This window comes from Cupressus sempervirens, chromosome 2 (assembly GCF_028749045.1).
Source record: "Cupressus sempervirens isolate cs-2001-9-10 chromosome 2, ASM2874904v1, whole genome shotgun sequence".
Taxonomy (NCBI): Eukaryota; Viridiplantae; Streptophyta; class Pinopsida; order Cupressales; family Cupressaceae; genus Cupressus; species Cupressus sempervirens.
The window spans coordinates 5,419,415-5,445,426 of record NC_143119.1 but is presented as its reverse complement, the minus strand read 5'-3'; the positions used below and the strand labels follow the sequence as shown (position 1 = coordinate 5,445,426).

Here is a 26,012-nt window from a genome sequence, read left to right as displayed (position 1 = left end):
ATTTTTTTCTGCTTTTGATAGTACTCGGTTGGCAAAATACACTGGCTGATTTAACCCATGGTTACCTGTCTGTGCCAAGGTTGCTCCTATTTTGTAGTTAGATGCATCTATGTGAACATGGAATTGCTTGTCCCAATTTGGGTATGCCAATATAGGTGCTGTGGCCAGTCGTATTTTTAGCCCTTCAAATGACACATTTTGTTCTTTCTCCAATTTTGATGGTTCCCCTTTGGATGTCAATTTGTCCAGCAGGTATGATACCTTTGTGAAGTTCTTGATGAACATTCTATAATACCCTATGTGTCCTAAGAAGGACTTCACTTCCATTATGTTGGTAGATGGTGGTATTTCCATTATCACTCTAACTTTGTCTGGGTCTGTTTTCAGTCCTACTTTACAGATTATATGTCCTAGTCATTTTCCTTGCGGGACCATGAATCTGCATTTCTTTGGATTAAGGGCTAGTCTTGCCCTTTGACATCTCTCTATACATTCTCCCAATGCCGTTAGATGCTTATCTTCGGTGTTGAATACTGAACAGTCATCTAGGAACGCCTTGAAGTTTCCGACGGACATCTTGTCGAATGTGTAATATGATTCTTTGGAATGTGGCCGGCACATTGCACAACCCGAACAACATCCAGTTGTATGTGTATACCCCATCTTCTACTACGAATGTTGTTTTGAGCTTGTCTTCTTCCACTATGCAAATTTGATTGTATCTTAAGAACCCGTCCATAAATGAATAAATCTCGTATCCAACTACCTCCTCCAACATACTATCTGTGAATGGTATTGGGAAGGGGTCCTTGATTGTTACTGCATTGAGACACCTGAAGTCGACGCATATTCTAATTTGAATGGTATCCTTTTTTAGGGATATCGCTATGGGTGACACCCATTTGCTTGTTTGGAAAATAATTCTGGCATCTAGCATTCGGTTAATTTCTTTTGTAAACCATACCACGTAATTTTTATTCATCTTGTGGGATCGCTTCCGTACGGGTAGTGCACCCACTAGCGGAATGCAGTGAACTCACTACTCCGGTGGAACTCCTTTCAAATCTTTGTATGTCCATGTGAATACATCTTTGTATTCTAAAAATATTTTAAATGCAGTTGTTTTTAATACTGGATTCTAGTTATCTCTCACTAGTATGTTCTTTGGTTCAGTATCATCTCCTAGATTCATGGTTTGTACTGTGGCTTCTTCATATTTTATTGGCTTTTCTTTATTCAATATATATGTAGGTGTTTCATCTAGCTGTGTGTTCCCTTCTTCTTTTTCCCTAAATTCTTTTGGAAATCCATCTCCGTTGTGTTCTTTCTCTATCGTTAGTATGTTGTAGCTTGGAAAAGTTCATAATCCTCCATTTGCTAGTGAAATAAACCATTTACTGAATCCAGATCGTCGTCCTCCGATCCACCTTCCAACTGTAGACTCTTTCCTCATCCAGTTCCATTTGCTTCTTACCTTCATCCTCTCCTTCTGAATGGGATGCTCTGGCTTCTTCTCCCACCATTCGTGTGTGTAAATCAATAATAAATCTCCATCCTCTGCTCTTCATTGATAGTGTATTCTTCTTCCAGTCATGTTTAACCTTTGCTTGTACGAGCCATCCTCGTCTAAGAATGGTGTCATATCCCTTTCTTTTTAGTGGCATGACTACAAAGTCGAGCAGGAAGGACTGTGTTCCAATAGTTATTGGTTGTGCCATCAGGATCCCTAGAGGCTTAATGCCATGTTGGTTTGTAGTTAGCAATTGGAATGTGGGTGGGCACAACGTCGGTTGTCCCAACTTCCAGGTATCCTCTGGTAGGACATTTACCCCTGAACCTCCGTCCACAATTGTGTATGAGAGGATCGTTTCCAATGTACCAATTTCTACGACCGCCAGATGCCTTCCTGATGTGAGGGCTAGCAGCATTGAGTCTGCTACGTTTGTTCTGCTTCCCTTCTCCTTCCTAGGTTCTTCTGGTAGTTTAGCAACTAGAGCCATGTTTGTGAGTTTCGTTCGTAGTTGGGGCATTGTGAGGATCAGATCATTTAATTTTACTGGCACTTTAGTTTGTAATATCTGCCTTATGATGTTCTGTTCTGCGTAGTTCATCATTGAGGTACTCGCAGTGTCCCCCTTCTCCGTTTGTGATTTCTCTATCTACATCGCCTTCTCAATTTCTGCCCATGCTTCTTCCAATCTCTTCTTTTCTTCCGTTGGGTCTGGGTACAACTTTGCCTGTTTACGTGTAATTGCCAGGACTTCCTCTTCGTCTGTTCCCAATTTGATGCTGACTAAATTCACGCTTGATTTTGATTTCAGGCACTGGGCATCTTCATGGTCTCCAAGACCACACCATCTACATAACAACTGCGGTGTGTTCGTCATTGTAAAGTTTCATGCAAAGTGGCCCCACAAGCTGCATGCCCGACATTGAACCATTGGTCGGCCATTCACATCATACTAAATCCAACTGTGGCCCTCGTTATTATTGTTATTATTGTTGTTGTTGGTGTTGTTTTGTCTCCTTCTGTTGTTTCTGTAACCACTCGAGGTGGCATTGTCATTGTTTGTGTTTCCGTTCCCTCCTGACGTGGATGCTTTTTGTGTCAAGAGCACTTGTTGATGCCCTCTTGTTTTCATATTGAATGGGCATTCCTTTGTGGAATGTCTCGTAATTTGGCAAATATCGCAGAACTAATTCTTCGGACAAGATCCCTTAGTGTGACCTTCAATCTTGCATTCTGTGCACCATAGCTCGTTTTCTCTAGTTTAGTTTGGCTATTCCATTTCTGCATATTCTTAAACTCTTTCATCATCTTGATCATATCCTTCTGGAGAGCTAGGACCTTCTTATTGCCCTTTCCATCACTACTGCTATCCTCAGAAGAGGATTCATCCGAGTTAGATGATTTGCTTTTCTTCTTCTTTTTTATTTTCTGTTCACTCTCTAAGTCAATCGCTTGATTGTACGCTTCAGTGTACGACGATGGTGGTAAAATCTTCATTTTTCTTTTTAACTTCAGGCGTAGTCCTTCTATGAACCATCTCTTTTTCAGCCCGTCTGCTGGCTTACTTTCTATTTTATTTACTAATTTTTTTAATTTTCTAGCATATACACGGATTGTTTCATTTCTTCCTTGTTTTGTGGTGTAGATTTCTTCTACTATCTCGTTGTCGTCTCGTAGCAGTTGAAACTCTGTAATGAATTCCTTCTTTATGTTTTCTCATGTGGTTAGCTTTGCTGGATCGGTGTTCGAAAACCAATTGATTGCTACACCTCGTAAGGTGGCTGGAAATTGCCTTGCCCATTTGTCATGGTCGTTTTCTCCATTCACTGTCCAAATCGTTTCGCAAGTTTTGTAGTGTTTGATTAGGTCAGTTGTGCCATCCTCGTTGAACTTTGGTAACTTTTCCTTTAGACCAGCCATCAGTACCCTTTCTTTCCTTTCTTGTGCACTACTATCAGTACTTGCATTGTTCTGTACTCCCATACTGCTCTGAACACCCGCGTTACAAACACCTACGTTCTTGAGTGACGTGAAGGCTTCCTCAAGGACTTGGTTGTTTCGACCAAATTGTATATGCTCAGCAGGTGTATCAGGGACGGAGAGTTCACCCCGTGCTCGTGTTCCTCCGACACTTCGAGCCGTGCTGGTCCTTTCCTTCCCATTCGGATTCCCCCTTGGCGTACACCAGTTTTCCAATTCTTCCTTTGTTCCTTCGATCACCCTTCGCCTTTCTCGGGCTTCTATCAGCCTCTCCCTGGATCGACTCGGTGACTGCACTCCATTTGTTAGTGCTCCCATGGTATCATGGTCACCTCTTGTGACACCATTGCAATACCCTTTGGTGAGTTGTTGGAGTTTGTGCCTCCAGTTGCTTTGTTGTGTGTGGTTTAATATTTCCCGTGCCACACGTATGATGTCATCTTTTGGATTCTTATTTCTATCTTTATTCAATGTGTTCGACATTCATAGCACCTGATGCTTACAGGCAACGGCGCCAAATGTTTACCGTACAGGGTAAACAGTTTATTATTGCATGTAGACAATAGACAAGAACATGTAACACAGAAGTATTCCTTTTATTATTTGCATGTATACAAAAGATACTACAATATTTGATATGATTGATGCTAAATGTTTGCTTTTTGTTCAAGTACATATATTTGTCCAAAGGGGTGACTTAACCGTCATGTAACCTTTCGGTTCTAATCTACCCGTCGGCTATACAATGTTTACCGACACAGTGCCAAGTTTGTCGTTCGTATTGAACATAATAGTTTGAGATATTTTCTAGAGCAATGAGATCTAAATGAGAGGCAACAAAAAAAGGTAAATAAGATTCATGCTTTTCATTTCAACATTGAATATGTGAAGGGAAACAACAATGTGGTTGCAGATGCTTTGTCAAGACAACTTGCCATCTGCTTACTGTCTTGGATTTCAGCTGACTAGAAAGCACACTTATTGGTGGAATATACCAAAAACACATTTGCATGTAAGCTAATGGATGACGACACTCAAGATAATCAATACGAGGTGGTGGATGACATCATTTACTATAAGGATTGGATATACTTAGTGCTTGAATCCAAAATCAAGTAGAAAATCTAGAAGGAAATACATTCCTCACCCTTGGTCGGGCACCCAGGGTTTTTCAAGAGTCAAAACCTATAGACAACTCAGGGAGAGGTTTTTATGGAAGGGACTTAAAGTAGATGTATTGTAGTACATACAAGAATGTACAGTATATTAGCAAAACAATCCAAACACACTTTACTTGTCAGGTTATTGCAACCTTTACCTATACCAGAACAAAAGTGGGAAAGTATTACTATGGAGTTCATCACCAGACTTCCTAAAGTAAATGGGAAGGATTGTATCTTTGTGGTGGTTGACAGAATAATGAAGTATGCACACTTCTTCGCCATCTTCTCAAATTTCCAGGCTACACAGGTAGCCGACTTATCTTTCAGAGAAGTTTTCCATCTGCACAGGTTACCCCAAAACAATTTTAGCGACAGGGATGGTCGGTTTATCAGTATTTTTTGGATAAGATTCTTTTGGTTGGTAGGAACAAAATTGTAATATTGCTATCAGGATTTCACTGTGTGATTTTTGAGTCAAACTCATTGACCCATGTTTCATGAGTAGTGATTCAACATGAATCCATCTCTGATGAGAATAAATGGAACACTTAGCACTCATTGGATCTAGGTGATTTAACTGTGTGATTTTTGAGTCAAACTCATTGACCCATGTTTCATGAGAGTAGTGATTCAACATGAATCCATCTCTCATGAGAATAAATGGAATGCTTAGCACTCATTGGATCCATTGAGTGCTAAGCATTCCATTTATTCTCATGAGAGATGGATTCATGTTGAATCACTACTCTCATGAAACATGGGTCAATGAGTTTGACTCAAAAATCACACAGTTAAATCTTGATAGCAATATCACAATTTGACGTGCGGTGGAAATTATCTCCTGAGGAACAAAATTGTCACCAAGTACTAGCTACCACCCTCAGACAGATGGATAGATGAAGATTGTGAACAAGTGACTAGAAGGCTACCTTTGGAACTACGTTTTGGCAGAACAATGGGCATGGGTCAAATGGAATGCATTTGGGGGAATATTGTACAATACCACTTATTACATGTCCATTGGGATGACACCATTCAAAGCACTATATAGATATTAACCCCTTTCATTTATCGACATGGTATTGGTTGACAGTCATGCACCAAGGGTGAGCGGTTGGCTTCAGGAAGGGCAAGACATCCTAAGATTCTTGAAGGAAAAATTACAAAGGGCGCAGAATCAACAAAAGATCTACACCGACAGACACTAGATCGAGAGAAGTTTTGAAGTGAGAGACTTGGTCTATCTTAGATTCCAGCCATACCGGCAGTCCTCATTGAACACAAAAGGGAAAGAAAAATTAAAGCCATGTTTTTATGGTCCTTAACGTGTAGCTCGCCACATCGATGAAGTTGCCTATGAATTAGAACTTCTAGAAGGAAGTTGCATCCATAATGTCTTTCATGTTTCTTACCTGAAGAAATTCGTAGGACAAAACATTGCATTAACCATAGATCTTCCGTCGCTCAATGAAGAAGGGAAGTTCGTGTTAGAACTCGCTGACATCATTGATGTATGGGAGAAGACTTTGTAGAATCGTACCTTGAGGGAATACTTGGTACGTTGGAAAAACTTGCCATTGGACGATGTGACTTGGGATGGTGAAACACATTCTACAACATCCGATATTGTATTTGCTTGAGGACAAGCAAATCTTGGGACGGGAGGACTGCAATGTTGTTGACATAAAATAAATAATTAATCAAATCATCATTTATGGGCCGATTGATTTAGTATATCTCAGACCCATTTTTATTTAATTGTTTCCGTAGGTGTGACTGTCGGCTATCTTTGTTAACCCTCGGGAAGTTTCTCTGAAGGGTATTTAAGCATGACATATAGGTAGTAGTAGGTATGTGATTTGGATTATTTTCTTTGTACTGCAAATTCTAGTTGGAATTCTCTGTTGTTTAACATTTCGGATGTGAAAAATCTTCCCTACTTGACTATTTCGGTTTCGGTGGGATTCAACCCTCACCCTATTTCTTCTATGTATTTCTTAGCTCGGATCTAACAAATTTGAATAATATTTTTGTTAGCAAATATACATATTCTCCATTGAAGTGCAATTGTTTGTATTGGGTTACATCTTGTTGTGAGGTTTTCACACTATCGCCCCAAAACTTTGGGGACCCTCTTTTTTTTAGTCGCCTTGGCAAATTTTTGAAGTTGCCCAAATTTTTTGATTTGATTCTTGAAAACTTTAAGCCTTGGACACCTTCAGGGCCAGTGGGGAGGGGGCTAGGTTTATTTTCAGCTAGTTTCAACTTGATTTTCCAGAACAACCAATTTCATCCTTAGGCCGGACAAAATTTCAAAGAGCAACACTCGGCTAGATAAAATTGTAAATTTTGTACTAAGACGACTTTTTGAAAATTTGGATATAATTGTGTGAACTTAGATAATTTCTAAAAAAATGAAATTTTGTTAGATTTGAATTTTTTGGAAAATCTCGAATTTTTCCGTTGGTGAGAAAATTAATTTTGTGAAGATGAAATCAAATTGTAAAATCGATTTTAGACTCTAGAAATGATTTTATTTTTTGTCAAAAAATTTAAATCACTTGGCAAAATCGATTTGGATTGAATTGCAAAAAATTGGCTTTAAGGGATTAAAATTGCCTTAAAATTTTTTGAAGTCTTTAATGAAATTGGTAATTTAATATTGAGAAATGGCTTTTGGCTAGCCAAAATCTGATTTTAATGACATATTAATTACTAAATTCTCATTAAATGGAAATATTTAGCATCTCTAAGGCATTATTTACTTTCTTTTTATAATTTTGGTCTAATTGACAATTTAAAAAAGCAAATTTCATCTTGGCAAAGTTAATATTTAGCTAAGCATTTAATTGGGGGTCAGTTTTGGTATATTAATTAATATTTTCTTGCTCCTAGGGTCCTAGTCGGACAGCTAGAGAGGAGAGGCAAGTTACGTATAAGAGGAAACTCTTTCCTCTTTTCTCCTCACTTCTCATCTTCCTCCTCTTTTTTGTTAGCGATTTTAACTTGGAGCAGTTCTTCCTTGGGCGAGTTTTCTTGCAAGTGCAGATTTCTCCATCCTTTGGTGATTTTCTTCTTTGGGCAGAATTTTCCACTCTTGGCATTTTTTTTTGAGGGCAGATCTGATTTTTATGCCCTAGGCGATTTATGATGGAGGTCTGATTTTCTCAATTTGGGACTGCATTTTTACATCAGATTTTGGTGATTTTAGCTTGGAGAAGAAATACATGATGAAAGTCTGTTTTTTTTGGGGCAAATGGTGGACAATTCTAAAAGATTAAAATGCTGATCTGCAAGGGATTTGAAATTCTCAAAGTCTGATCCTAAATTCCAAAAGAAAGATCCGACTATTGGTAGAGGTGACTTTTAATCATTTAGAGTTGAAAGGGGTCCTTAAGCAGACTTCTTTCTTTCGTTCTTGTCTAGATATTGTCTCCCTTGGTTCTTGCATTCATTGTCCACCACTTTACCATCCCGTAATAGGGCGACGAGATGGAGGATGGTAGTGCAAGCAAGAATTCTAAGGGAACAAATACTAAGAAAGACAAAGAGGATATGATGCCCAAAAGAAACTTTCTTATGGAAAATGAAGAGAATAACCAATACCAATATCACTATAGTAAACATGATACAAGTAAAGGACAGGCTAAAGGAAGGTCAATCCCCCTGGGCAAAAAAGATATACAGAAGCGGAATTGTACACACAACAGCTTTTCCTCCTACATTGCCCTGTTTGGAATTGGTTATGGAATGCGCATCTAGGTTTGATCTGATTAGTAAATCCATCATTTTTGATGAAGGGAAGAGAGTGTTGGCCAATATTGGCGGACAAGCAATCGAAGAAGCATTTAATATTCCCCAATACAAGAGCATGACAATAGTGATGATGGATCAAGCGGCTAAATCATTTCAGGATAACCAAGAGGCCTATTTCACACATCTAAAGCAGGATTGGCTACATGAAGGAAAAAAAGGTGTAACTAAGTCATCAAAGCTTATAGTGATTGACTTCAAATTAGAATAAAGAGATCTGATTGTGCTTCTTGGTCGGATCATGGGCCTAGCTCAAGGTACGCAATTTGAAAACTAGATGTACTTCTTCATTGATGAAATTGAAAAGGGAAAAAGAAGATTTGATTGGGCTAGGATCATAAGCGAAAACCTAGAGTTGCAACTTAGAACCGTGCAAAACCTAAAGCAATTCTACATGGGATCTTATTTGTTTTACCTAATTGCTAGATTGTATAAGAGTCTGGGACTTAAGGCTTTAGGAGAAGTTGGCAAGGGGCTGAGGCAATATTTGGTGCATGAATGCTATCCACAGCTTCATTTGCACAACAACAAGGATTACAAGATATTTTGTGATGCCTTTGCCATGAAGACAGTAAAGGTATTACAAGGGACACCTGTTAAGAGACTTTCATCAGAAGCAGAGGCAAAGATAAAGAAGTTTGGGAGTTGGTTCATCCAATTTCCACAATTCACCTACATTAGCATAGCAGCGAGTAAAGTTTGTCCCAAGAGGCTTCCAAGATACCCACCTGATAAGGTAGTTTTGATGGAATTGGCTAGGCAACTTCAGCACTATGATAGAATAATGAGAAACGAACATAAGAGAGGGATTTACCTTCTTAATCGGAATTGACAATGATAGTTGCCCCAATTGGGCCGCCTTTGCAGTTGTGGAGAAGGAATTGGAATGGTATCATCTAATGTAGTACAGAGCATGGCAAGGATTCAATCCAAATGGTCTTATCAAGGTATCTCATGGAAATGCATTTAAGCATGTTCCCAATATAGGGGACTTTTGGGGCAATGCCAAAGATGACTTTCATGTGAGAAAGCTAGCTTTCTCAAGATTGTCAATGAACATGATGAGAGATATCAAATGGAGAGGCCTCGATATTCCCAATCAACTGGAAGATGATGGAAATGTGTTGAGAGAAGATTATAATATAGTAGAAGTAATAGAGTTGAATGTAGTAGATTGGGACCACCATCAAGATCATTCCTTGGAGGCACTTACAAGAGCAGTTGATTTGCATATTGAGTCGTGGTATAATGAAAGACTAAGGAGGCTACAAAGACAAAGGATTCCCCTTATGAGAAGATGAAGCCAAAAAAAGGTCCAATAGAATCAGTTGGGCAGAAGGGTGAAGGGAGTAGCCGGCAATAGGAAACAGTTAGGGGCAAAAAGAGAGCGTTGGAGGTTGAAAAAAGCAAAGAACATCCGGAACCTCTTGCTAAGAGATAGCATACAGTTCCATCAAGGGAAAGCATAGTTGAGGCTAGAAGCCAAGAGGTCAATTCAAGTGATAAAGAGGTTGTGGTAGAGGTGAGCTTTGATTCAGAATCAAGTGGTTACAGTGAGAGCACCGAGTACTTCCCTCTCTCAGAAAACCAACAAGGAGATGATATGGCAGTAACTAGTGGAGAAGACGATGGGCCTATTGACATTGAGGCAATAAGTCAGGCACCCGAGGCCGTTGGTGATGCTTTATTAGTCGAACCAAATCCAGATTTGGGGAGATGCACCGCACCACTATGGTTAAGGCAAATGCTTATGTCAACATGTGAGGTAGTAACTGTCCGAACGGCGGAAGACTTCCGAGGATTAATAGAAAAGGGTGATAGTGAGAACCAGAAACAAATGGCAAAGATGGTGGCAAAGGTAATCAGGAGTGACAATGATGGTCACCGAAAGGTTCAGATTGCTATACCAATAGTCAATAAGGTAGTGGATGAGATTGTGGTCCAAGAATGTTAGATAGTGGAACACGACTTGGGAAGAAACACGGATGATATGAAATGTGAGGAGGTTCAGGAGGGTATAGCTTCAATCAGAGAAAGGTTGAGGAAGGAAAATGAAAGGATCTTAAAGTTGGAGGCCGAGAACAAATATTGGAGAGATTGCCAGCCCATCCAACAGTTGCACCAGGCAGCCCTTCCTCAAGATAGCAGGAGCAACCTAGAAGAGATATCAGCTCAACTTCATGAAGTCAAGGATTGGATCCACAATACAATCCAAGATGGGTGAAATTTCTTGCCTTCATCTCGACATTCCGGTCATTAGTGACTGTTAGAGACAAGTTCAGATTATTTGAAGAAGAGTGGAAGGATTTCCTTCCCATCAAAGATTTACCTATTCCCAGGTTGCAGGCGTTCATTGGTCTACTAGAAGCATATTTGGAAAGGGCCAAGTTGGTTGATGAGAGAGGATTGAGTACGGTCAAATCTTGGTTTGTCACCTTGACTACCAGATTGGGAATACTCAAAGAGATACAGAAGGCAGTTGCATAGCACAGCCCAAGCATCGACACTTCTATTTCAACCATGATGAGTGACGTTGGGATGGCGCTTGATTTTGAAGATATCAGAGAAGAGGATATCAATGAGACAAGACTTGGATCAAGATTGGATGAGCTAGGAAAGGTTATCATGAAGAAGAAACATTTGAACACTCGTTCCTCCCTAAACGCTTTCATTGGATTTGCAAAGGAGTATGAGAAAGATCATGAAAAGACACTACAAGTAGCAAACAGTGTGATGAAATCGACAAAGCTCAAGATAAAGCACACATCTTGTCCTCCTATAGAAGAACTCAACGAAAGGCTAGCTAGGTTCATTGCCTTAGCTAAAAGAATGAAAGAGAAAGGGAGAGTTATATTAGAAGATCATTTGATGTAAGCCCAAGTGGCAATTTCTCTTTCGTCTAGGATAGGACAAGTGTCTATTTCTGATTGGCCGCCATTTTGGTGCCTTCTCATTGGTTGCCACTTTTATACTTTTTTCATTGGTCCATTGACGAGGTGGCGTCTTCTCATTGGCCAATGGGGTGGAAACCCTAATTAGGGTTTCTAGGATTCAATTTGGATCGTGAGTTTTGCTTCTTTATCTCTACCATCGGTTGTACATTTTGGCCTCTATATAAGGCCATTTGCTCTCATTTGTAATGGTCAAAGAAAATTGTTGCATAAGATAATGTCAAAATTTGCTATTTCTTTCTCATTGTTGTGACTTGCATGGTGATTAAGAGCCTTTGGTATTATTGCATGGTTTCTACTTCCAAATAGTTAGATAAAATTTCTTTTCAAGTAGTTGAAGCAAATTTCATTTCAAGTTGCTAAGTATGAGTAAAGTAGATGAATGGTTGCATGGTAGTATTAGTAGATGTTTGATAGGGATCAATACTAGACCACTAGCATCCTAGTGGCTTGTTAAGAAGCCTTGTGTGGCAAACTAATTTATTTTTCCTTTGAATCATTGCATCTGTGAAGGTGGAGCCATTGGTTAACTTTCATTAGATTCGATCCCAGTCCATTTGCTAGTCTTCCATCCATAGGAGTAGGAGTAGGGTAGCAAGAAGTCTAGGACTTAGAATTTAGGAGTTAGAATAGAAAGTTAGAGAAGCGTAAGTCATAAGAACCATCCACCCCCCATTGCCATCACCTTCTCCATCAACATCATCTAGCATTCACACCGAACCACCATCTCCATCATCCCACCAAAGGACGCTTATGTGATTACCAGCAAATCACATCGATAAAACTGAGCGAGTATCCACAAGTGTAAGGAACATTGGAGTTATTCTCATGTCCCATGAGCATTAACTTTTCAAGAGAGGAATTGTGTGTTTGATACCTCGTATCAAATATTCAATTACTAATATGTTATGTAGTGGTACAAAAACTCTCATCAACATTATCTGGTGCTAGAAGGAGGGCCTGAAAATTTATTTTGAGGATTTGTTGGCATTCAATTATGAAGAAGAATGGTGCTTCCTAGATCAAATCAGCCTAGAGCAACTTGGAGAACACTTCAAGATCACATTGTAGCTAGTTTATGCTCAATTGCTTGGGAGGAAAGTGAGAACACTAGAAAGTATCTGGACACCGTTGACGTGCTAAATCAAGAGGAAAGGAGAGCAAGAGCTATTGAAAGGAGGATTCAAAGGAGGTTGGAATGTCAAAGAGAATTGGAAAGAAAGCTTGAGAGAGACAAGCTCAAGGTATTGTTGAAGAAAACTCGAATTAGAGAGTCAATCGAGTTGAGATTATTTTCAAGCTGGACAGAAAGATTGGGTCTTTTTCCCCCAAAAGATTCGAAAGACTGATATTGGATAAGAGGCAGAGGATACTGAGAAATACACCACACCAAGAGGAGGACTTACTTGTGTTAGAATTTCATAAGAAATCAAGGAACTGTTGGGTAGCTGATACCTCAGATTTAGCTAGCCCCTCGAGTAGCCAACCAATTCAGGCTCAAGCTAATCCACCAGCTCAGGCTCAAATCAATCAACCAACGATGGCTCAACCATCATGGATTCGAAACAATGCCTCACCCATCTCATTTCAACAATACCATGATCTACCAAAGAATCCGGCGGTATTCTGCTCCAAGTTTTTTGTCAATGACCCTAAGCGTACAACAGAGGAGCACATCAAAGTGTTTGAAGAGGCATTATGCAACAGGAGAATTCAAGAGGAGGATGTTGTAGGCTTTTCCCTTATTCATTGGGGGAAGAACCTTATTACTGGTTTGTTAATTTGCCAGCATCATCAATAATGGGATGGGTTCAACTCAGAGAAACCTTTGTTGCAAAATTTGGCATGCCCACCACACCACTGGAGTTACATAGAATGTTTGTGGACATAAGGAGACATGATAGAGAGTCAATAAGCTCCTTCCATGACCGTTTCCACAAGGCTTACACAAGATTGCAAGCCCCTTACACAATTACGGAGGCAGGTGCATTGGAAGCATACTACAATGCCTTAGACAACCAGACAACTACGTTCACAAGAATGGCAAATCCTGCTCCCACAACGTTAGTTGAGGCCTACACTAAAGCAATTGAGATAGGAAAGCAATTGGGCCAGCAAGGAATGGAACCCCAAGGTGCTAGGTATTTGAACAATCTAGTTCCACAGTTTACATACTAGGCACCTACAAATTAGTTGGTAATCTGGGGCCTCTGTTGTCTCAAGCATCGACACCAATGCAAGTTCATCCACAAGAACGCAAGAAGAAAAGGATGAGATGAAAGAGTTGATTGACCAAGTCAAGAAGCTATCTACGGAAGACCTATTTGAGGAACCAAAACAATCAACTCCAAAGTTCCCAAAGAAATAATCAAGGGAATAATTACCAGAATCAAGGTGGAGGTTATCAAGGAGGATATCAAAGAAACCATCAAAAAGGAGGATACCAGAGGAATTATCAAGACAGAGACTACCAAAGGAATAACCAAGGTCGCAGTTATCAAAGGAACTATCAAAACAATAACTATCAAGGTAACAACTAGCTACTAGCTCAAGGATACAACAATCAGTCTAACCAGAGGAGGACTTGGAATATAGGCCCAAACAATGGAAATGTGGCGTTGCCACTTGATAATCAGGCTCCAGCGGATAGTAGGCCTGTGGACAGGATATTCTTAGTTGAGTCTGCCATGTCCAAATATTGCAGATTTCATGACACTGATCAACATTCAGAGTTAGGGTGTACAGAATTCAAGAGAGCATCTAACCTGTTTCAAAACATAATAGATGAGTTAAATAATTAGGAAGATGTTAAGGTTACGGGGTATGAGATTGTCCATCCTTGGGATATGATCAGTGTTTGACATTCAAGGAGTTTTCATTTCCGCCAGAATTTGAAGCTTATGAAGAACACCAGGGAAGATTTCCTCTCGAGTCAGCAAACGGGCTAGTTGATGAGGTAGTCGATCAGAAAGGGTATAACAATTTTTCTTTCCCACCTTTGGGAGACACTGTTCTAGTTCAAGGAACAACTGAGAACCAAACATTTCAACAACCGGCTAGCAATGCAAGGTTCTATCAAAGGAACAACAAGAGAAATGATGGACCCTTCACATCCTCCGTACCCCCAAACAATTTCAATACGTATCCACACCCCAATGTGAACAATGTACCGAATGCTTCAAGGGATGCACCCGAATACCGACAAGGTGCAGTGGAAATGAACAATGGAGCTTTCAACAAAACACATAACAGAACAATCAAAGTGCCCAAAGAACGTTGAATGTCTAGTCAACACAAGAAGCAAATAGAGGAAGAATTGGAAACAATGCCATGAACAATGAAGAGTGGAAAAGATTAGGACAAAGTGTGATAGAGGAGATGAAGAAGGTCAAAATCAATCTCCCTTTGTTCGAATTATTGAAGTTAGCAGAGATTAGAGATACGTTCCTTGATAGTTTGAAAGATAATAAATCACAAGGATCTCACACTCAGGGTGCAACAACACATACTCAAGGGAGGCCTCCTTCCAATTCGGTACATGTAATCCAAGATACTCTAGGAGCGAATATGACAAATTCATATCAAGACACTTCATACAGAGAGACAGGAAGCTCTACACAAGAGGTTGCTTATGGCAATATCAGTGAATTCAATAGATAGCCAGGGCCTCAACCAGTTTATGTGGCTCAAGGTTCAATGTTGATAGATCAACAAGCTCAAAGGAGTCAAGACCCAGTAAACAATAAAGAAAAGGTGAAGAAAGAAGAAGCCGCTCAACCAACAGATTTCAAAGTGAAGCCAAAGCAATTACATAAGACACCTATGGTGTACTATCAAGGGAAAGATGAGCTAGCCCCATTCTTGCTATCAGTAAGGATGTTTAGGAAGTTGCTTCACAATTGCTTGATAGATTCAGGAGCATCAAGTAACGTCATGCCTTTGAACATTTGCAGAAGTTTAGGAATCATGCCTTTGGAATCAAATAGAAAGGTTACCCAATTGGATAAAACAGAAGTGCCGGTAGTGGGTGAACTCCACAACATACACATGCAGTTGGCATCTGATCCAAGAATGGAACACATGGTAGATATTTAAGTGGTAGATGTGGTCGATACCTATGGATTGATCCTAGGTAGAGATTGGGCTAGAAGATTGAATGGATACATGGCAACTAACTTTTCTCACATGTGGCTCCTGTGGAAAGGACTAGCCAACTAGATCAGGATTGATAGCACCCCGAGGTTGAGGTTGACAGTCAAAGAATATGGGGAACCAAACAAAATATTGTTTGTGGAAACAAATATGAGCACCTATAGACCAAAGAAGGTAGACGTGTTGACTATGACCATCATAAGTGAAGGAGGGGATTCCACTGAGATCTTGATTGAGTCAGATCCAAATGCTTCATCTGACGAGGGTGAAGCATCTTCGAAAGCTTCAAGAACTTTTTGACTAGAACTATGCAACAAGGAATTGAGTCGGGTAACCGAACATAAGTGAGAGACTTATTATTACCCAACTTGTGCATAATCCACAATGCATTCCATTTGGAATTATCTTGCTCCTTGTGTACAATTGTCTTGGAACAAGTGGAAAAGGGAATCCTAGGGGCTCTAAAATGAGAAGATCAACATGGCAAGCAAAAGGTTGAGGTTCAACAAGTTGATGAAGTAGAAAGTAGTATGATGGGTGAAACAAAGAACCAAATTACGCCACCCAATGCAGAAATAAAAGAAGATGAAACGAATGAGTCAAAGAATTCCCAAAAGGAGAAGCAATGAAGTATGGACTCTAAGGTTCGATGGATTCAAAACTAAGCAAGGAGCCGGAGCTGCATTTGAGTTAGTCAACCCAACAGGGGCAACATATTTGGAGGCACACAAATGGCAATTCCCATGCACCAACAAAATGGCAGAATACGAAGCTTTGATTCTAGGCTCGTTGTGTGCCATCAAGAAAGGTGCCAAAATACTTCATGTACTTGGAGACTCCTATTTAGTAATCAAGCAGATAAAGTAGAAGTTCGCCTGCCAAGACAAGAGGTTGCAGAGATATAGAAACAGAATCTGGGATTTGATAGAAAGCTTCTATGCCTTCAATATCAAGTTCAGCTATAGAGCAAACAATCAGGTGGCAAATGCCCTCGCATAGACTGCAAGCTCACTAGCACCAATTAAGTTGGATGGCTTGAAGAAGTTTAGAGTTGAATTGACATCGGTTCCATCAGTACCAGACAATGTCAAGAATTTCCAAGTGTTTGAGGATGATAGACATATCCTCAAGTTCTTGACTAACTCAGATGTCTTCACTGCACAAATCATTGATGGTGAGGTGAATGAAGAAACAGAAATCAATGTAGGAGTTATGAGCTTAAAGACAAATACTATTCCAAAGGGAATGATTGAATTGGAAAGAATTTTTGACATGGACCAATTCCATAAAGTACAATATTAGCCTATAGGAGGTGACGAGTGTGAAAAAGTTAACTTGGGAACAGAGGATTGTCCCAAAATTGTCCATATTGTGAAAGTTTGTACACCTAAGGAGAAAGCAGATATATTGAATTTGATGAGGGAATTCCCTGACGTGATTGCTTGGGGATATGAAGATTTAAAAACGTATGATCCTGCCATCATTACACATGATTCCACTGAAGGAAGGGAGTAAGCCATTCCGACAGCAACAAAGGCCAGTCAACCCTTTGTTAGAACTGTTGATATTTCAAGAAGTGAAGAAGTTACTAGATGTGCGGATCATCTTCCCAGTAAGGCATTCAACGTGGGTCACCAATCTTGTCCCAGTCAGGAAGAAGAATGGAGAGATAAGGTTATGTGTTAATTTCAGAAATCTGAATAGAGCATTGAAAAAGGACAATTACCCATTGCCATCACCTTCTCCATCAACATCATCTAGCATTCACACCGAACCACCATCTCCATCATCCCACCAAAGTCCAAGTCATCCTCAACAATTAGCGTAAGGCCACCTACGTGATTACCAAGAAATCACATCGATAAAATTGAGCGAGTATCCACAAGTGTAAGGAACATTGGAGTTATCACATGAGCATTAACTTTTCAAGAGAGGAATTGTGTGTTTGATACCTCGTATCAAATATTCAATTACTAATATGTTATGTAGTGGTACAAAAACTCACATCAACACATCTGTGTAATTGGTGAAGGTATTGCGTATTTCCCAAAACTTGATTTATATCAATGTGATGGGACTCGCCGAGTCAGACCAGGACTCTATGAGTCAGAGGCAGAGTCATGGTTTTCGAGGCAATCTGCCTCTTGACTCGGACTTGGCTGAGTCCTGGTAGAGTCCACTCGGACTCGTTGAGTCCATGGACTCGCCAGACTCGTCAAGTCCTGAGGCATGGACTCTCGCTGGCGGTTAAGTAGGAAAAAGTGGAAAAAATAATTTTTTTTTATTTAATGTGGACTTTTTTGGTTCTTATAACATGTTATTGACCTAAAAAGGTCATTCCACCATCTGCTTGTGCTCACAAGAGAGAGGAAAGAGTTAAAGAAGAATATTGGGGTTTTGAGAGAGAAATCAGCAAACCAGTTGGCTCTCCCGTATTGATTGCTAAAGGTTTGTGCATCTTTGTAGTTTGCATTAAAGCATTGAAAGGAGCTTAAGGAAGCATTTGGAGGAGGTTTTTACAAACTTGTATTTCCGTTGTTCGTGCAAATTTGAAGAGGTAAGCTACAAGTTGCATTTCTTTGTATTGTTTAATTTGTTTTGTACTATGTTTTAAATTTTTATATTTGTATTTTTTAGTATTTTTACTTTCATTTTGTTTAAATTTGTTTGGTCTCTACTCTCTACTATTAGTCTACTATTATCTACTATTTTTTACATCTAATTTTGTTTACATTCATATTGCAGCAGACTAGCAGCAAACACATTGAATTTTGACATTATGTCTCAGGGTGAGGGAAGTGGAACTAGGCCTCCATTTAACCCTAATGCAGACCCAAGTGCAATAGCAAGGGATAGGGCTTGGAATCATGCCATCCCAGGGCACAAAAAGGGAGTTGTTACATGTTGGCATTGCGGTGTAGTGTATAATGGGGGAGGAATAAATAGATTGAAGTATCACCTAGCACATATACCTAGACATGATGCTAAAAATTGCAAAGATGTACCCCAAGATGTTATGCGAGACATGCAAGCTCTTCTAGAGAAAAAAATGGAGAAAAGAGAATTGAAATAGAAGTAACATGAATAAATGACACAACTAGCTGGAGCCCAATAGGGATCTTCTAGTTTTTGCTCTCCATTATCCCCTACTCCACCTACAGATGCCACTGCTTATACGAGTGAGACCATTGGGCCTCGCATTCGTAAGCAAAGATTGACACTTGATTCCATGTTTGCTCCACGCACGGTTCTAGGTGCACAACCATCGCTTGAGGGCATGGGTTGGAACAAGGATAAATATGATAATGCAAAATTGGCACTTGGAGACTTCTTTATTTACAACAACATTTCATTCAATGCAGCAAGGTACTTATTTATTTAAAATTAAATTTATGTCTTCTATTGCTTTCAAAGTTTCAACTTTCAACTTTCAAGAGACAATAATATGCTTATTTTGTTTATTTTAATTTGTATTTTGTTTTCAAATTTATTTATAATATACTAATTTGTTTAACTTTAAATTTTGTTCTATTTGTTTTAGGTCCCTTTATTGGCAAATTGGAATTGATGCTGTTGTTGTTTGTGGTCTGGGGTTCAAAGCCCCTACTGCTAAAGAGCTAGGAGGCCCTATTTTGAACCAAAGGGTGGCTGATGTAGAAGTTGAGATCAAGGAGCAGCGTGAGGTGTGGAAGAGAAAGGGTTGCACCATCATAATTGATAGTTGAACTGATAAGAATAGAACACTCCTCAACTTTCTTGTCTCTTCATCAGGTAAACTGTAATTGTACTTAAAAGTCTTAAACATTAAAAATTTAGAAGCAGAACTTGTACTTAAGTGATTAAATTTATAAATTATGATTCATCATTAACCATTAAACTAATTTGTTTCTTTTTCTTCAAGTGCCATGGTTTTTTTGAAATCAATTGATGCCTTAGGAAAAACAAAGAATGCTGAATATCTTTGTGGGGTAATGGATGAAGTGATATAAAGGATGTGGGTGAGGAGAATGTGGTGTAGATAGTTACCGATAATGCAAAAAATTATGTTGCTGCAGGAAAACTTCTTATGGAGAGACACCCTCACTTATTCTGGACCCCTTGCAATGCTCACTACATTGACCTCATGTTAGAGGATCTTGCTAAAATCCCTTGGATAAAAACAGTTATAGAGTGAGGAAGGAGTGTATGCAAATTCATATATAATCATACATGGGTCCTCAACCTCATGAGAAAACACAATGGGCAAAAGGAGTTGTCTCGTCCAGGGGTCACTGGATTTGCAACCAATTTTCTTACATTGAAATCTTTGCTTGATTCAAAGGGAGGTTTGAGATGCATGTTTGTTAGTGAGGAGTGGATTGCATCATCATATGCAAAGACCACTATGGGGATTGCTACAACTGATTATGTTTTTGATGAGGCTTCTTTTTGGACACCAATTGCTGATATTGTGACGGTAATTTTCCTTTTTCACCTCATTTCAACTTTATTTTGTTTATGAAATTATGTTATAAATTATTGTTCATTTTTTAAAGAAAAACTTAAAGCTGATTATTTCTTTTCCAACTTTCATAATGATTGCAGTTTGTAAAGCTACTTGTTGTTCTCCTACAAATTGTTGACGGAGAGAAGCCCTCAATGGGCTACATTTATGAGGGCATGGATAGGGTGAAGGAGGCCATTCGCTATTTTTTTGCAGGGAATTGAGATAGGTATGGGCCTATATGGGATGTCATTGATAGACGTTGACACAATCTACTTCACAGGCCTATACATGCAGCGACCTACTTCCTTAATCTAGCATACCAATTCAGCCCACATTTCAAGGTTGATGATTAGGTGTGGAGCAGCCTCTACAATGTTATAGAGAGAATGTCACCTGATTCGGCAGTTGGAACAGATATAGTCCGTGAGATTGAGCTGTTTAAGAAAGCTCAAGGGGACTTATTTGCACAGGAGTTGTGCAAGAAAAGTAGGACAGAATTGATGTTTGGTAAATACTAAAAATCTTTGATTCTACATCCTAATTTCTAATAGTAATTCTATTACGGTATTACCATTTTAATTTGATAAATTCAAAGTTATTGATATGATTCAAAATTTTCTTGTTTCAGATGCATGCTGGGAGATGTTTGGCACAAACGTGCCAAATTTACAGAGGATTGCGATTCGCATCTTGAGCCAGCCATCTAGTGCATCAGGATGCAAACGTAATTGGAGCCTATTTGAGCACATACACTCAAAGAAGCGCAATAGGTTGGTGGTGAAAAAATTAAATGATCTTGTCTTTGTTCACTACAACCTTCACCTTTGCCATAGACAGATCCTTGGCATTGATACATCACCGATTGTATTAGAGAATGTTGATCCTCATGCAGAGTGGAACATAGAGATGGCTGATCCTGTCTTCAGTGATGAAGATGTAGAGTGGGTAGATCAGGTGGATCGGGAGGCTGAGGCAATAGCGATGGCAGTTGAGGAGGCTAGAGCGCGAGGAGACAGAGTGCAGGACCCTGAGGCTAGGAGTGATGGATCCCAGTTTGATGATGAGGATTATGTGGGTGAGGATGAGGATGATGGTGGGGATGAGGATGAAGTTCAGGCTCAGCCACAGACACAGGGAGAGAGGATGGCTCCAGAGTCTTCCATGACTTATCTTAGGTGCACTCGTAGGAGGACATAGACTACAATGAGCCTTAGTCTTCTAGTTGTTATTTTGATTATGATATATGTTTTTAACTTATGAATTTGATACTATGAAATTTGTAATCTATGAATATTGTAGACATTTGAGTCTTTGACACTGGAGTGACACCATGTTTATTACTTTATAGTTTATAACTTTATATTGTGTTATTTAGTTTTTTTCCTTCAGAAATTCACTTTTATACTTATGTGATCTATGCAAAATTGTGTATGTGTATTAAGTAGCTTCTATTTATCTCAATTACTATGTATTTGATGTTAATTGACTAAAAGATACATGAAACAATCTTAAAATCTTTAAAAATCTTTGAATTTCATGGGTTTTTCAACTTTCCGAGTCCTTGCCAAGTCTGAGTCCGAGTCGGATTTTGACCTTTTTGAGTCAGAGGTGAGTCCGAGTCCCATAACTATGATTTATATTAATAGTCATGCTGTCACATTCCCCATTGTACTGGTCCACCATTCGGATATCTCAATGCTGTACACCCTCGCATCCTCATTGTATGAACCCTCCAATTCACCGTCCTCTTTGTGTCTTGCTATTGTATGACTTCCCCCAATCACTGTACGGACACAACAATCACCATACGGTTCTCTCCACAACTATTGTACAACCTTCTCCACCTCTACTGTACGACCTTGCTCTACTACCGTATAACCTTACTCCATACCTTCAGTATGGCCTTTTTCCAATTTTGCCTAAATTGCTCCCACACTACCATACGATCTCCCTATTGTGCACAGAATACTACCGTATGGCCAACCTATCTCCCTAGAAGTGACGTCGGGGACAAAACATTACACAAATAGCTAGATATCGTATTTTTATATCATCTAAGACATGGTAACCCATTTTCTTAACCATAAGATGATCCTAAATCAATAGTATAATCCTATTTCGGGCCAAAATGTTAAAGGACAACAAGTTTTAGAGAAAGTCTCCAGAATAATAATAGCTGTTTGCAATCAAATCTATTTTAGGTCAAAGATTAAAAGGATAAAAACTTACTTGGAAAGTCTCCAGAATAGAGACACGTGTAAAGTATATTTACTTAACATATAAACTACTTAAAGTTTTACCACATATTGGCAAATGTGACCAATCGAATAAGACAAGCCTCGGAAATTGTTGGCAAAAATATTTAATTTGCCATGTGGAATGTGTAATATACTGACCCCAAATTTATTACAGAGTTCTAAAAACTCTAACTGATTAATTTTGTCAGATAGTTTTCCACCAATCACCTAATGTTTCATTAACAAACCTACGAACAACCTAAGCCACTATTTGCTAATTTAAACACCATTAAATGCTGAATTTAAACCCATAAACAATTCCTTTTTGCACTAATAAATCTCAGACTGAACTTGATATTTAGAGTTCTTCAAAGATCCAGTAATACAACCAAACCAACGAACTTACAATCATATATTGAAGATAATAACAATAATGCGGATATGAGAGTTAACTATGCAGACCAGCAAGAAGAACAAACCTGAAATAGGAGATTATCCTTAGTGAATGTGTTGAGGCAGCTACTGTTATCTCGCAAGTCCTGGTGTCTTCTCAAATAACCAGTTATCCTTGAAGCTGCTCCTTGGATATTTGTAGAGTGGGGCTCACACTACGATGGACATACTCCTCCCTAGTAGCTGTTGTTCTCGACTATCTGAACATCCACCCGAATGACAGTATGAAGATTTCTTTGCCCCGACGTTGCTACTAGAGCTTACCACGGTTATTGTATGCATATAAACCAATGCCCTGTCTCGTGACTTGGACATTTGCTCTTGAAATGCTCAATATTCCAATTGTAGGGTGCCAGAAATGTCTCAGACTTCATGATGTGGACGTGGCGTTTTCCTCTGACACAACCTAGTTTTCTGCCGTATGGGGGGGAAGCGTGAAGCTTGAATTTTCCAAGCTGTCGTGGCCCACTCCACCCTTCCTGTGACCCGCGGTTACTCTTCTCTCAACTATGTAGTGTTATGTTATTACTCGATCCCTGAGATGCTTCCCAGATAACTGCCAATGTTGTTGTAGCAGTCACCAAATAAGCTAACCTCACTTGAACTGAAAATAGTGACCTCTACCCGTAACCATGTATTTCCACCTTGCGCAAAACCTCCTTGGTCTCTATGTTCTAGAACCAACTCTTGCAATGAACAATTCTACCACTGAAAATCCAAAAGTTATGGAAAATCAAAATTCTAAGATTGCTATTTCGATTTTAGGAACTTCTTCACTTTGCTGATTCTTTTGCCCAAACCTGTATATACTGAATGCAAGAAGGTTGGGGTGACGTCAAACCCCTTTAGAAAACTCTAAAACTTGAGGGTTTTCGTCTTCACAGTTTCAAACCAGCCACATTCAAGCAACCAGAAACTCGCAATGCTTCCTTTATGAAATTCTTGTGTGTTCAAATCCCAATACAAGCTCTTCTTTTATAACACCTTGAAGTGAGGGGAAAAACAAGGAGCAAGGAATGTGGGATAAAAATACCATTTTTGTCCTGTAGTCACTTAAGACCACTTTATAAAGTAAATGACTTTATAACATAAAGTGACTTTATTCACACACTTTAAGTACTGAAGTATATAAAATTAAACCTCTGTTGTGACTGGTAGGCATCCTGTTAGTTAATGCCGTTAATCTATCTGGATCTAGAGATGGATTAACCTGGCACCGAAACACTAGCATTGAGAAGGGGATATGACATAATGATTAAGTTCAATTAGCGAAGTCATCACCAAAATAAAAATAATTCTGTATCATTATTGGTGATTTGTTTAAGCATGGGACCCAATTTTCATAAAGTGCAGGTGACATGGCCACCCCGAAAGTGCAAAGTTTTTCGCCAAATTCAGGATCCCCAATATGTGAAATTCGCCATTTGGCGAATACTCGCCACTAAAGTTATCCCTGAAAAGAACCTGTAGTAAGAGTAGAAGATAACTGTAGAAATCAATCACAGAATATATATCCAAAGAAATTGAATATGGAGATATTCTGATTCATGTGTACAGGCCAAGGTCTTCCCGACAGTTTGAACAATGTGCAGAGTTTAATATACACCTGTTCAAGGATGTTGAATCTGCAAAACATCTGGAGTCATCTATTTTTGTGTTACATGATAGCGTTTATCAAATTTATCACTATTAACTTTTCTAATTACTGTCGTGCATGCTGCTATAAATCTACAGTGTCTTACCATTCACTACTACACATACATATAATCACTGTTCACATTCATGCCATTCTAAACATTCACTGGTGATATATTATTTGTTTATCTTGATTTGAATGCTTCCAAAATTCCATAGTTATCGTTTTATTTTAGAAGTCACTGCTGACTATATATGAGCCTCCAACGTGACTCATTTCCCTCAAGTCTTCAACGGCATATGACCTCTAATTTCTGGCACTGAATACACACGAAGATGTTAGTGTATGCTGCCATAAACTCTTGTTTGATCTCATTCCTGTACTTACATCGTTGTCTTCATATTTCTTTAATGGATGCTTACAAATATGTGTGATGTTAGGAGCTTTGAATAGCTTTCCAATATATGCATCTACGCCCCTGAGTAATAGAGTTTACTAGGCAATGATTAGCATCCATTTTTTGCTTCTTGTCTTTATCTGCAATGATTTTTCTCTCTGTTGCCTCTGTATATTTTGTCCTTTTATTAATCTTTGTTATCTATTGTTTTGATATTTTATTGGCCACTTCTTTATAATCCAAATTATACACTTAACTCTCTTCATGCTACCATGTGTTGTATGAGATTCATATCTGCATTGTTTCGAACTTGTCCACCCCTAGAGATTCTAGGCTCGATCATATGTGTACTTAGTTAATTTCATCATACTGTATTAAATAGTTATTGAACATTCAGATCAATTGTCATCTTCCATATCCTTTGACATCAATTATAATATTCCAACAATCTCCCCCTTTATCATTGATGGCAATACTTTCTCATCTTTTCTAGTTCTCCTCCATTCTTTCTCTCCCCTTTGACATCATTGGCAAAGGGATAATCATCAGTCTTCCACCTGCAAACTAGTCATCAAATGTGTACAGATATATAGCTCCCCTTGTGAAAGTTCTCTAGTACTCCTCTTGAGAAAAATTCTTCAATGTATGTTTAATTTCTGCCATTACTGTATCTCTTTGAATGTTCCTCTTGCAATCTTTGACATCAATACAATCAGCTTTTGAATTTTCTGAATGTGATGTTCAAAATAAACCATCTCGCTCTTGAACCATCTCACTCTTTGCTCCAAGGGTTCAAATGAATATCTCATAAATATCTCCCCTTGAACTAATGCATCTCCTCTCAACCTAGGAGGTATATGTATTGCAAGTTGCACTTGCAATGGTTTCTTCTTCTCCATTAGTTATCTTGTTTCTCCAAACATGTCTAGTTCTTCCTTTGTGATTATCCCGTCTTAAAGTCCTGAAAGATTCATTCTCTTCTTTGTCTTTGCCAAGTTTCTTTCTTCATACAAACATAAGCCCTTTATGTTCGTCTGTAGTAAAACTTCATCTGTATCCTTCATGTGATTTCAAGTACCCATATCTGCAATGCTGTGCTAAGTGCCCATAATGGTTTTTCCTTCTCCATCCATGGAAGTTTTGATTTCGAGTTTTGCATTCCCTTGCTCTATGACCAAAATAATTGCATGAGTAACAACATCCATGAAAGCTAGGTTTATATCCTTCCTTCCCA

The 26,012-nt window shown here is 39.0% G+C and overlaps 2 protein-coding genes across 2 annotated transcripts in view; both read left to right on the top strand.

Moving 5' to 3' along the window:
* LOC149570807 (uncharacterized) overlaps positions 1-26,012 on the top strand; it is a 146,643-nt gene that overhangs the window by 36,314 nt on the left and 84,317 nt on the right. The gene's annotated exons all lie outside the window — the stretch shown is intronic.
* LOC149570809 (uncharacterized) lies at positions 19,763-20,461 on the top strand. The gene is made up of 2 exons (XM_089808211.1): positions 19,763-20,025; positions 20,154-20,461. Exons 1-2 carry the CDS (start codon positions 19,795-19,797, stop codon positions 20,274-20,276), a joined length of 354 nt encoding a protein of 117 aa, XP_089664337.1. The 5' UTR covers positions 19,763-19,794; the 3' UTR covers positions 20,277-20,461.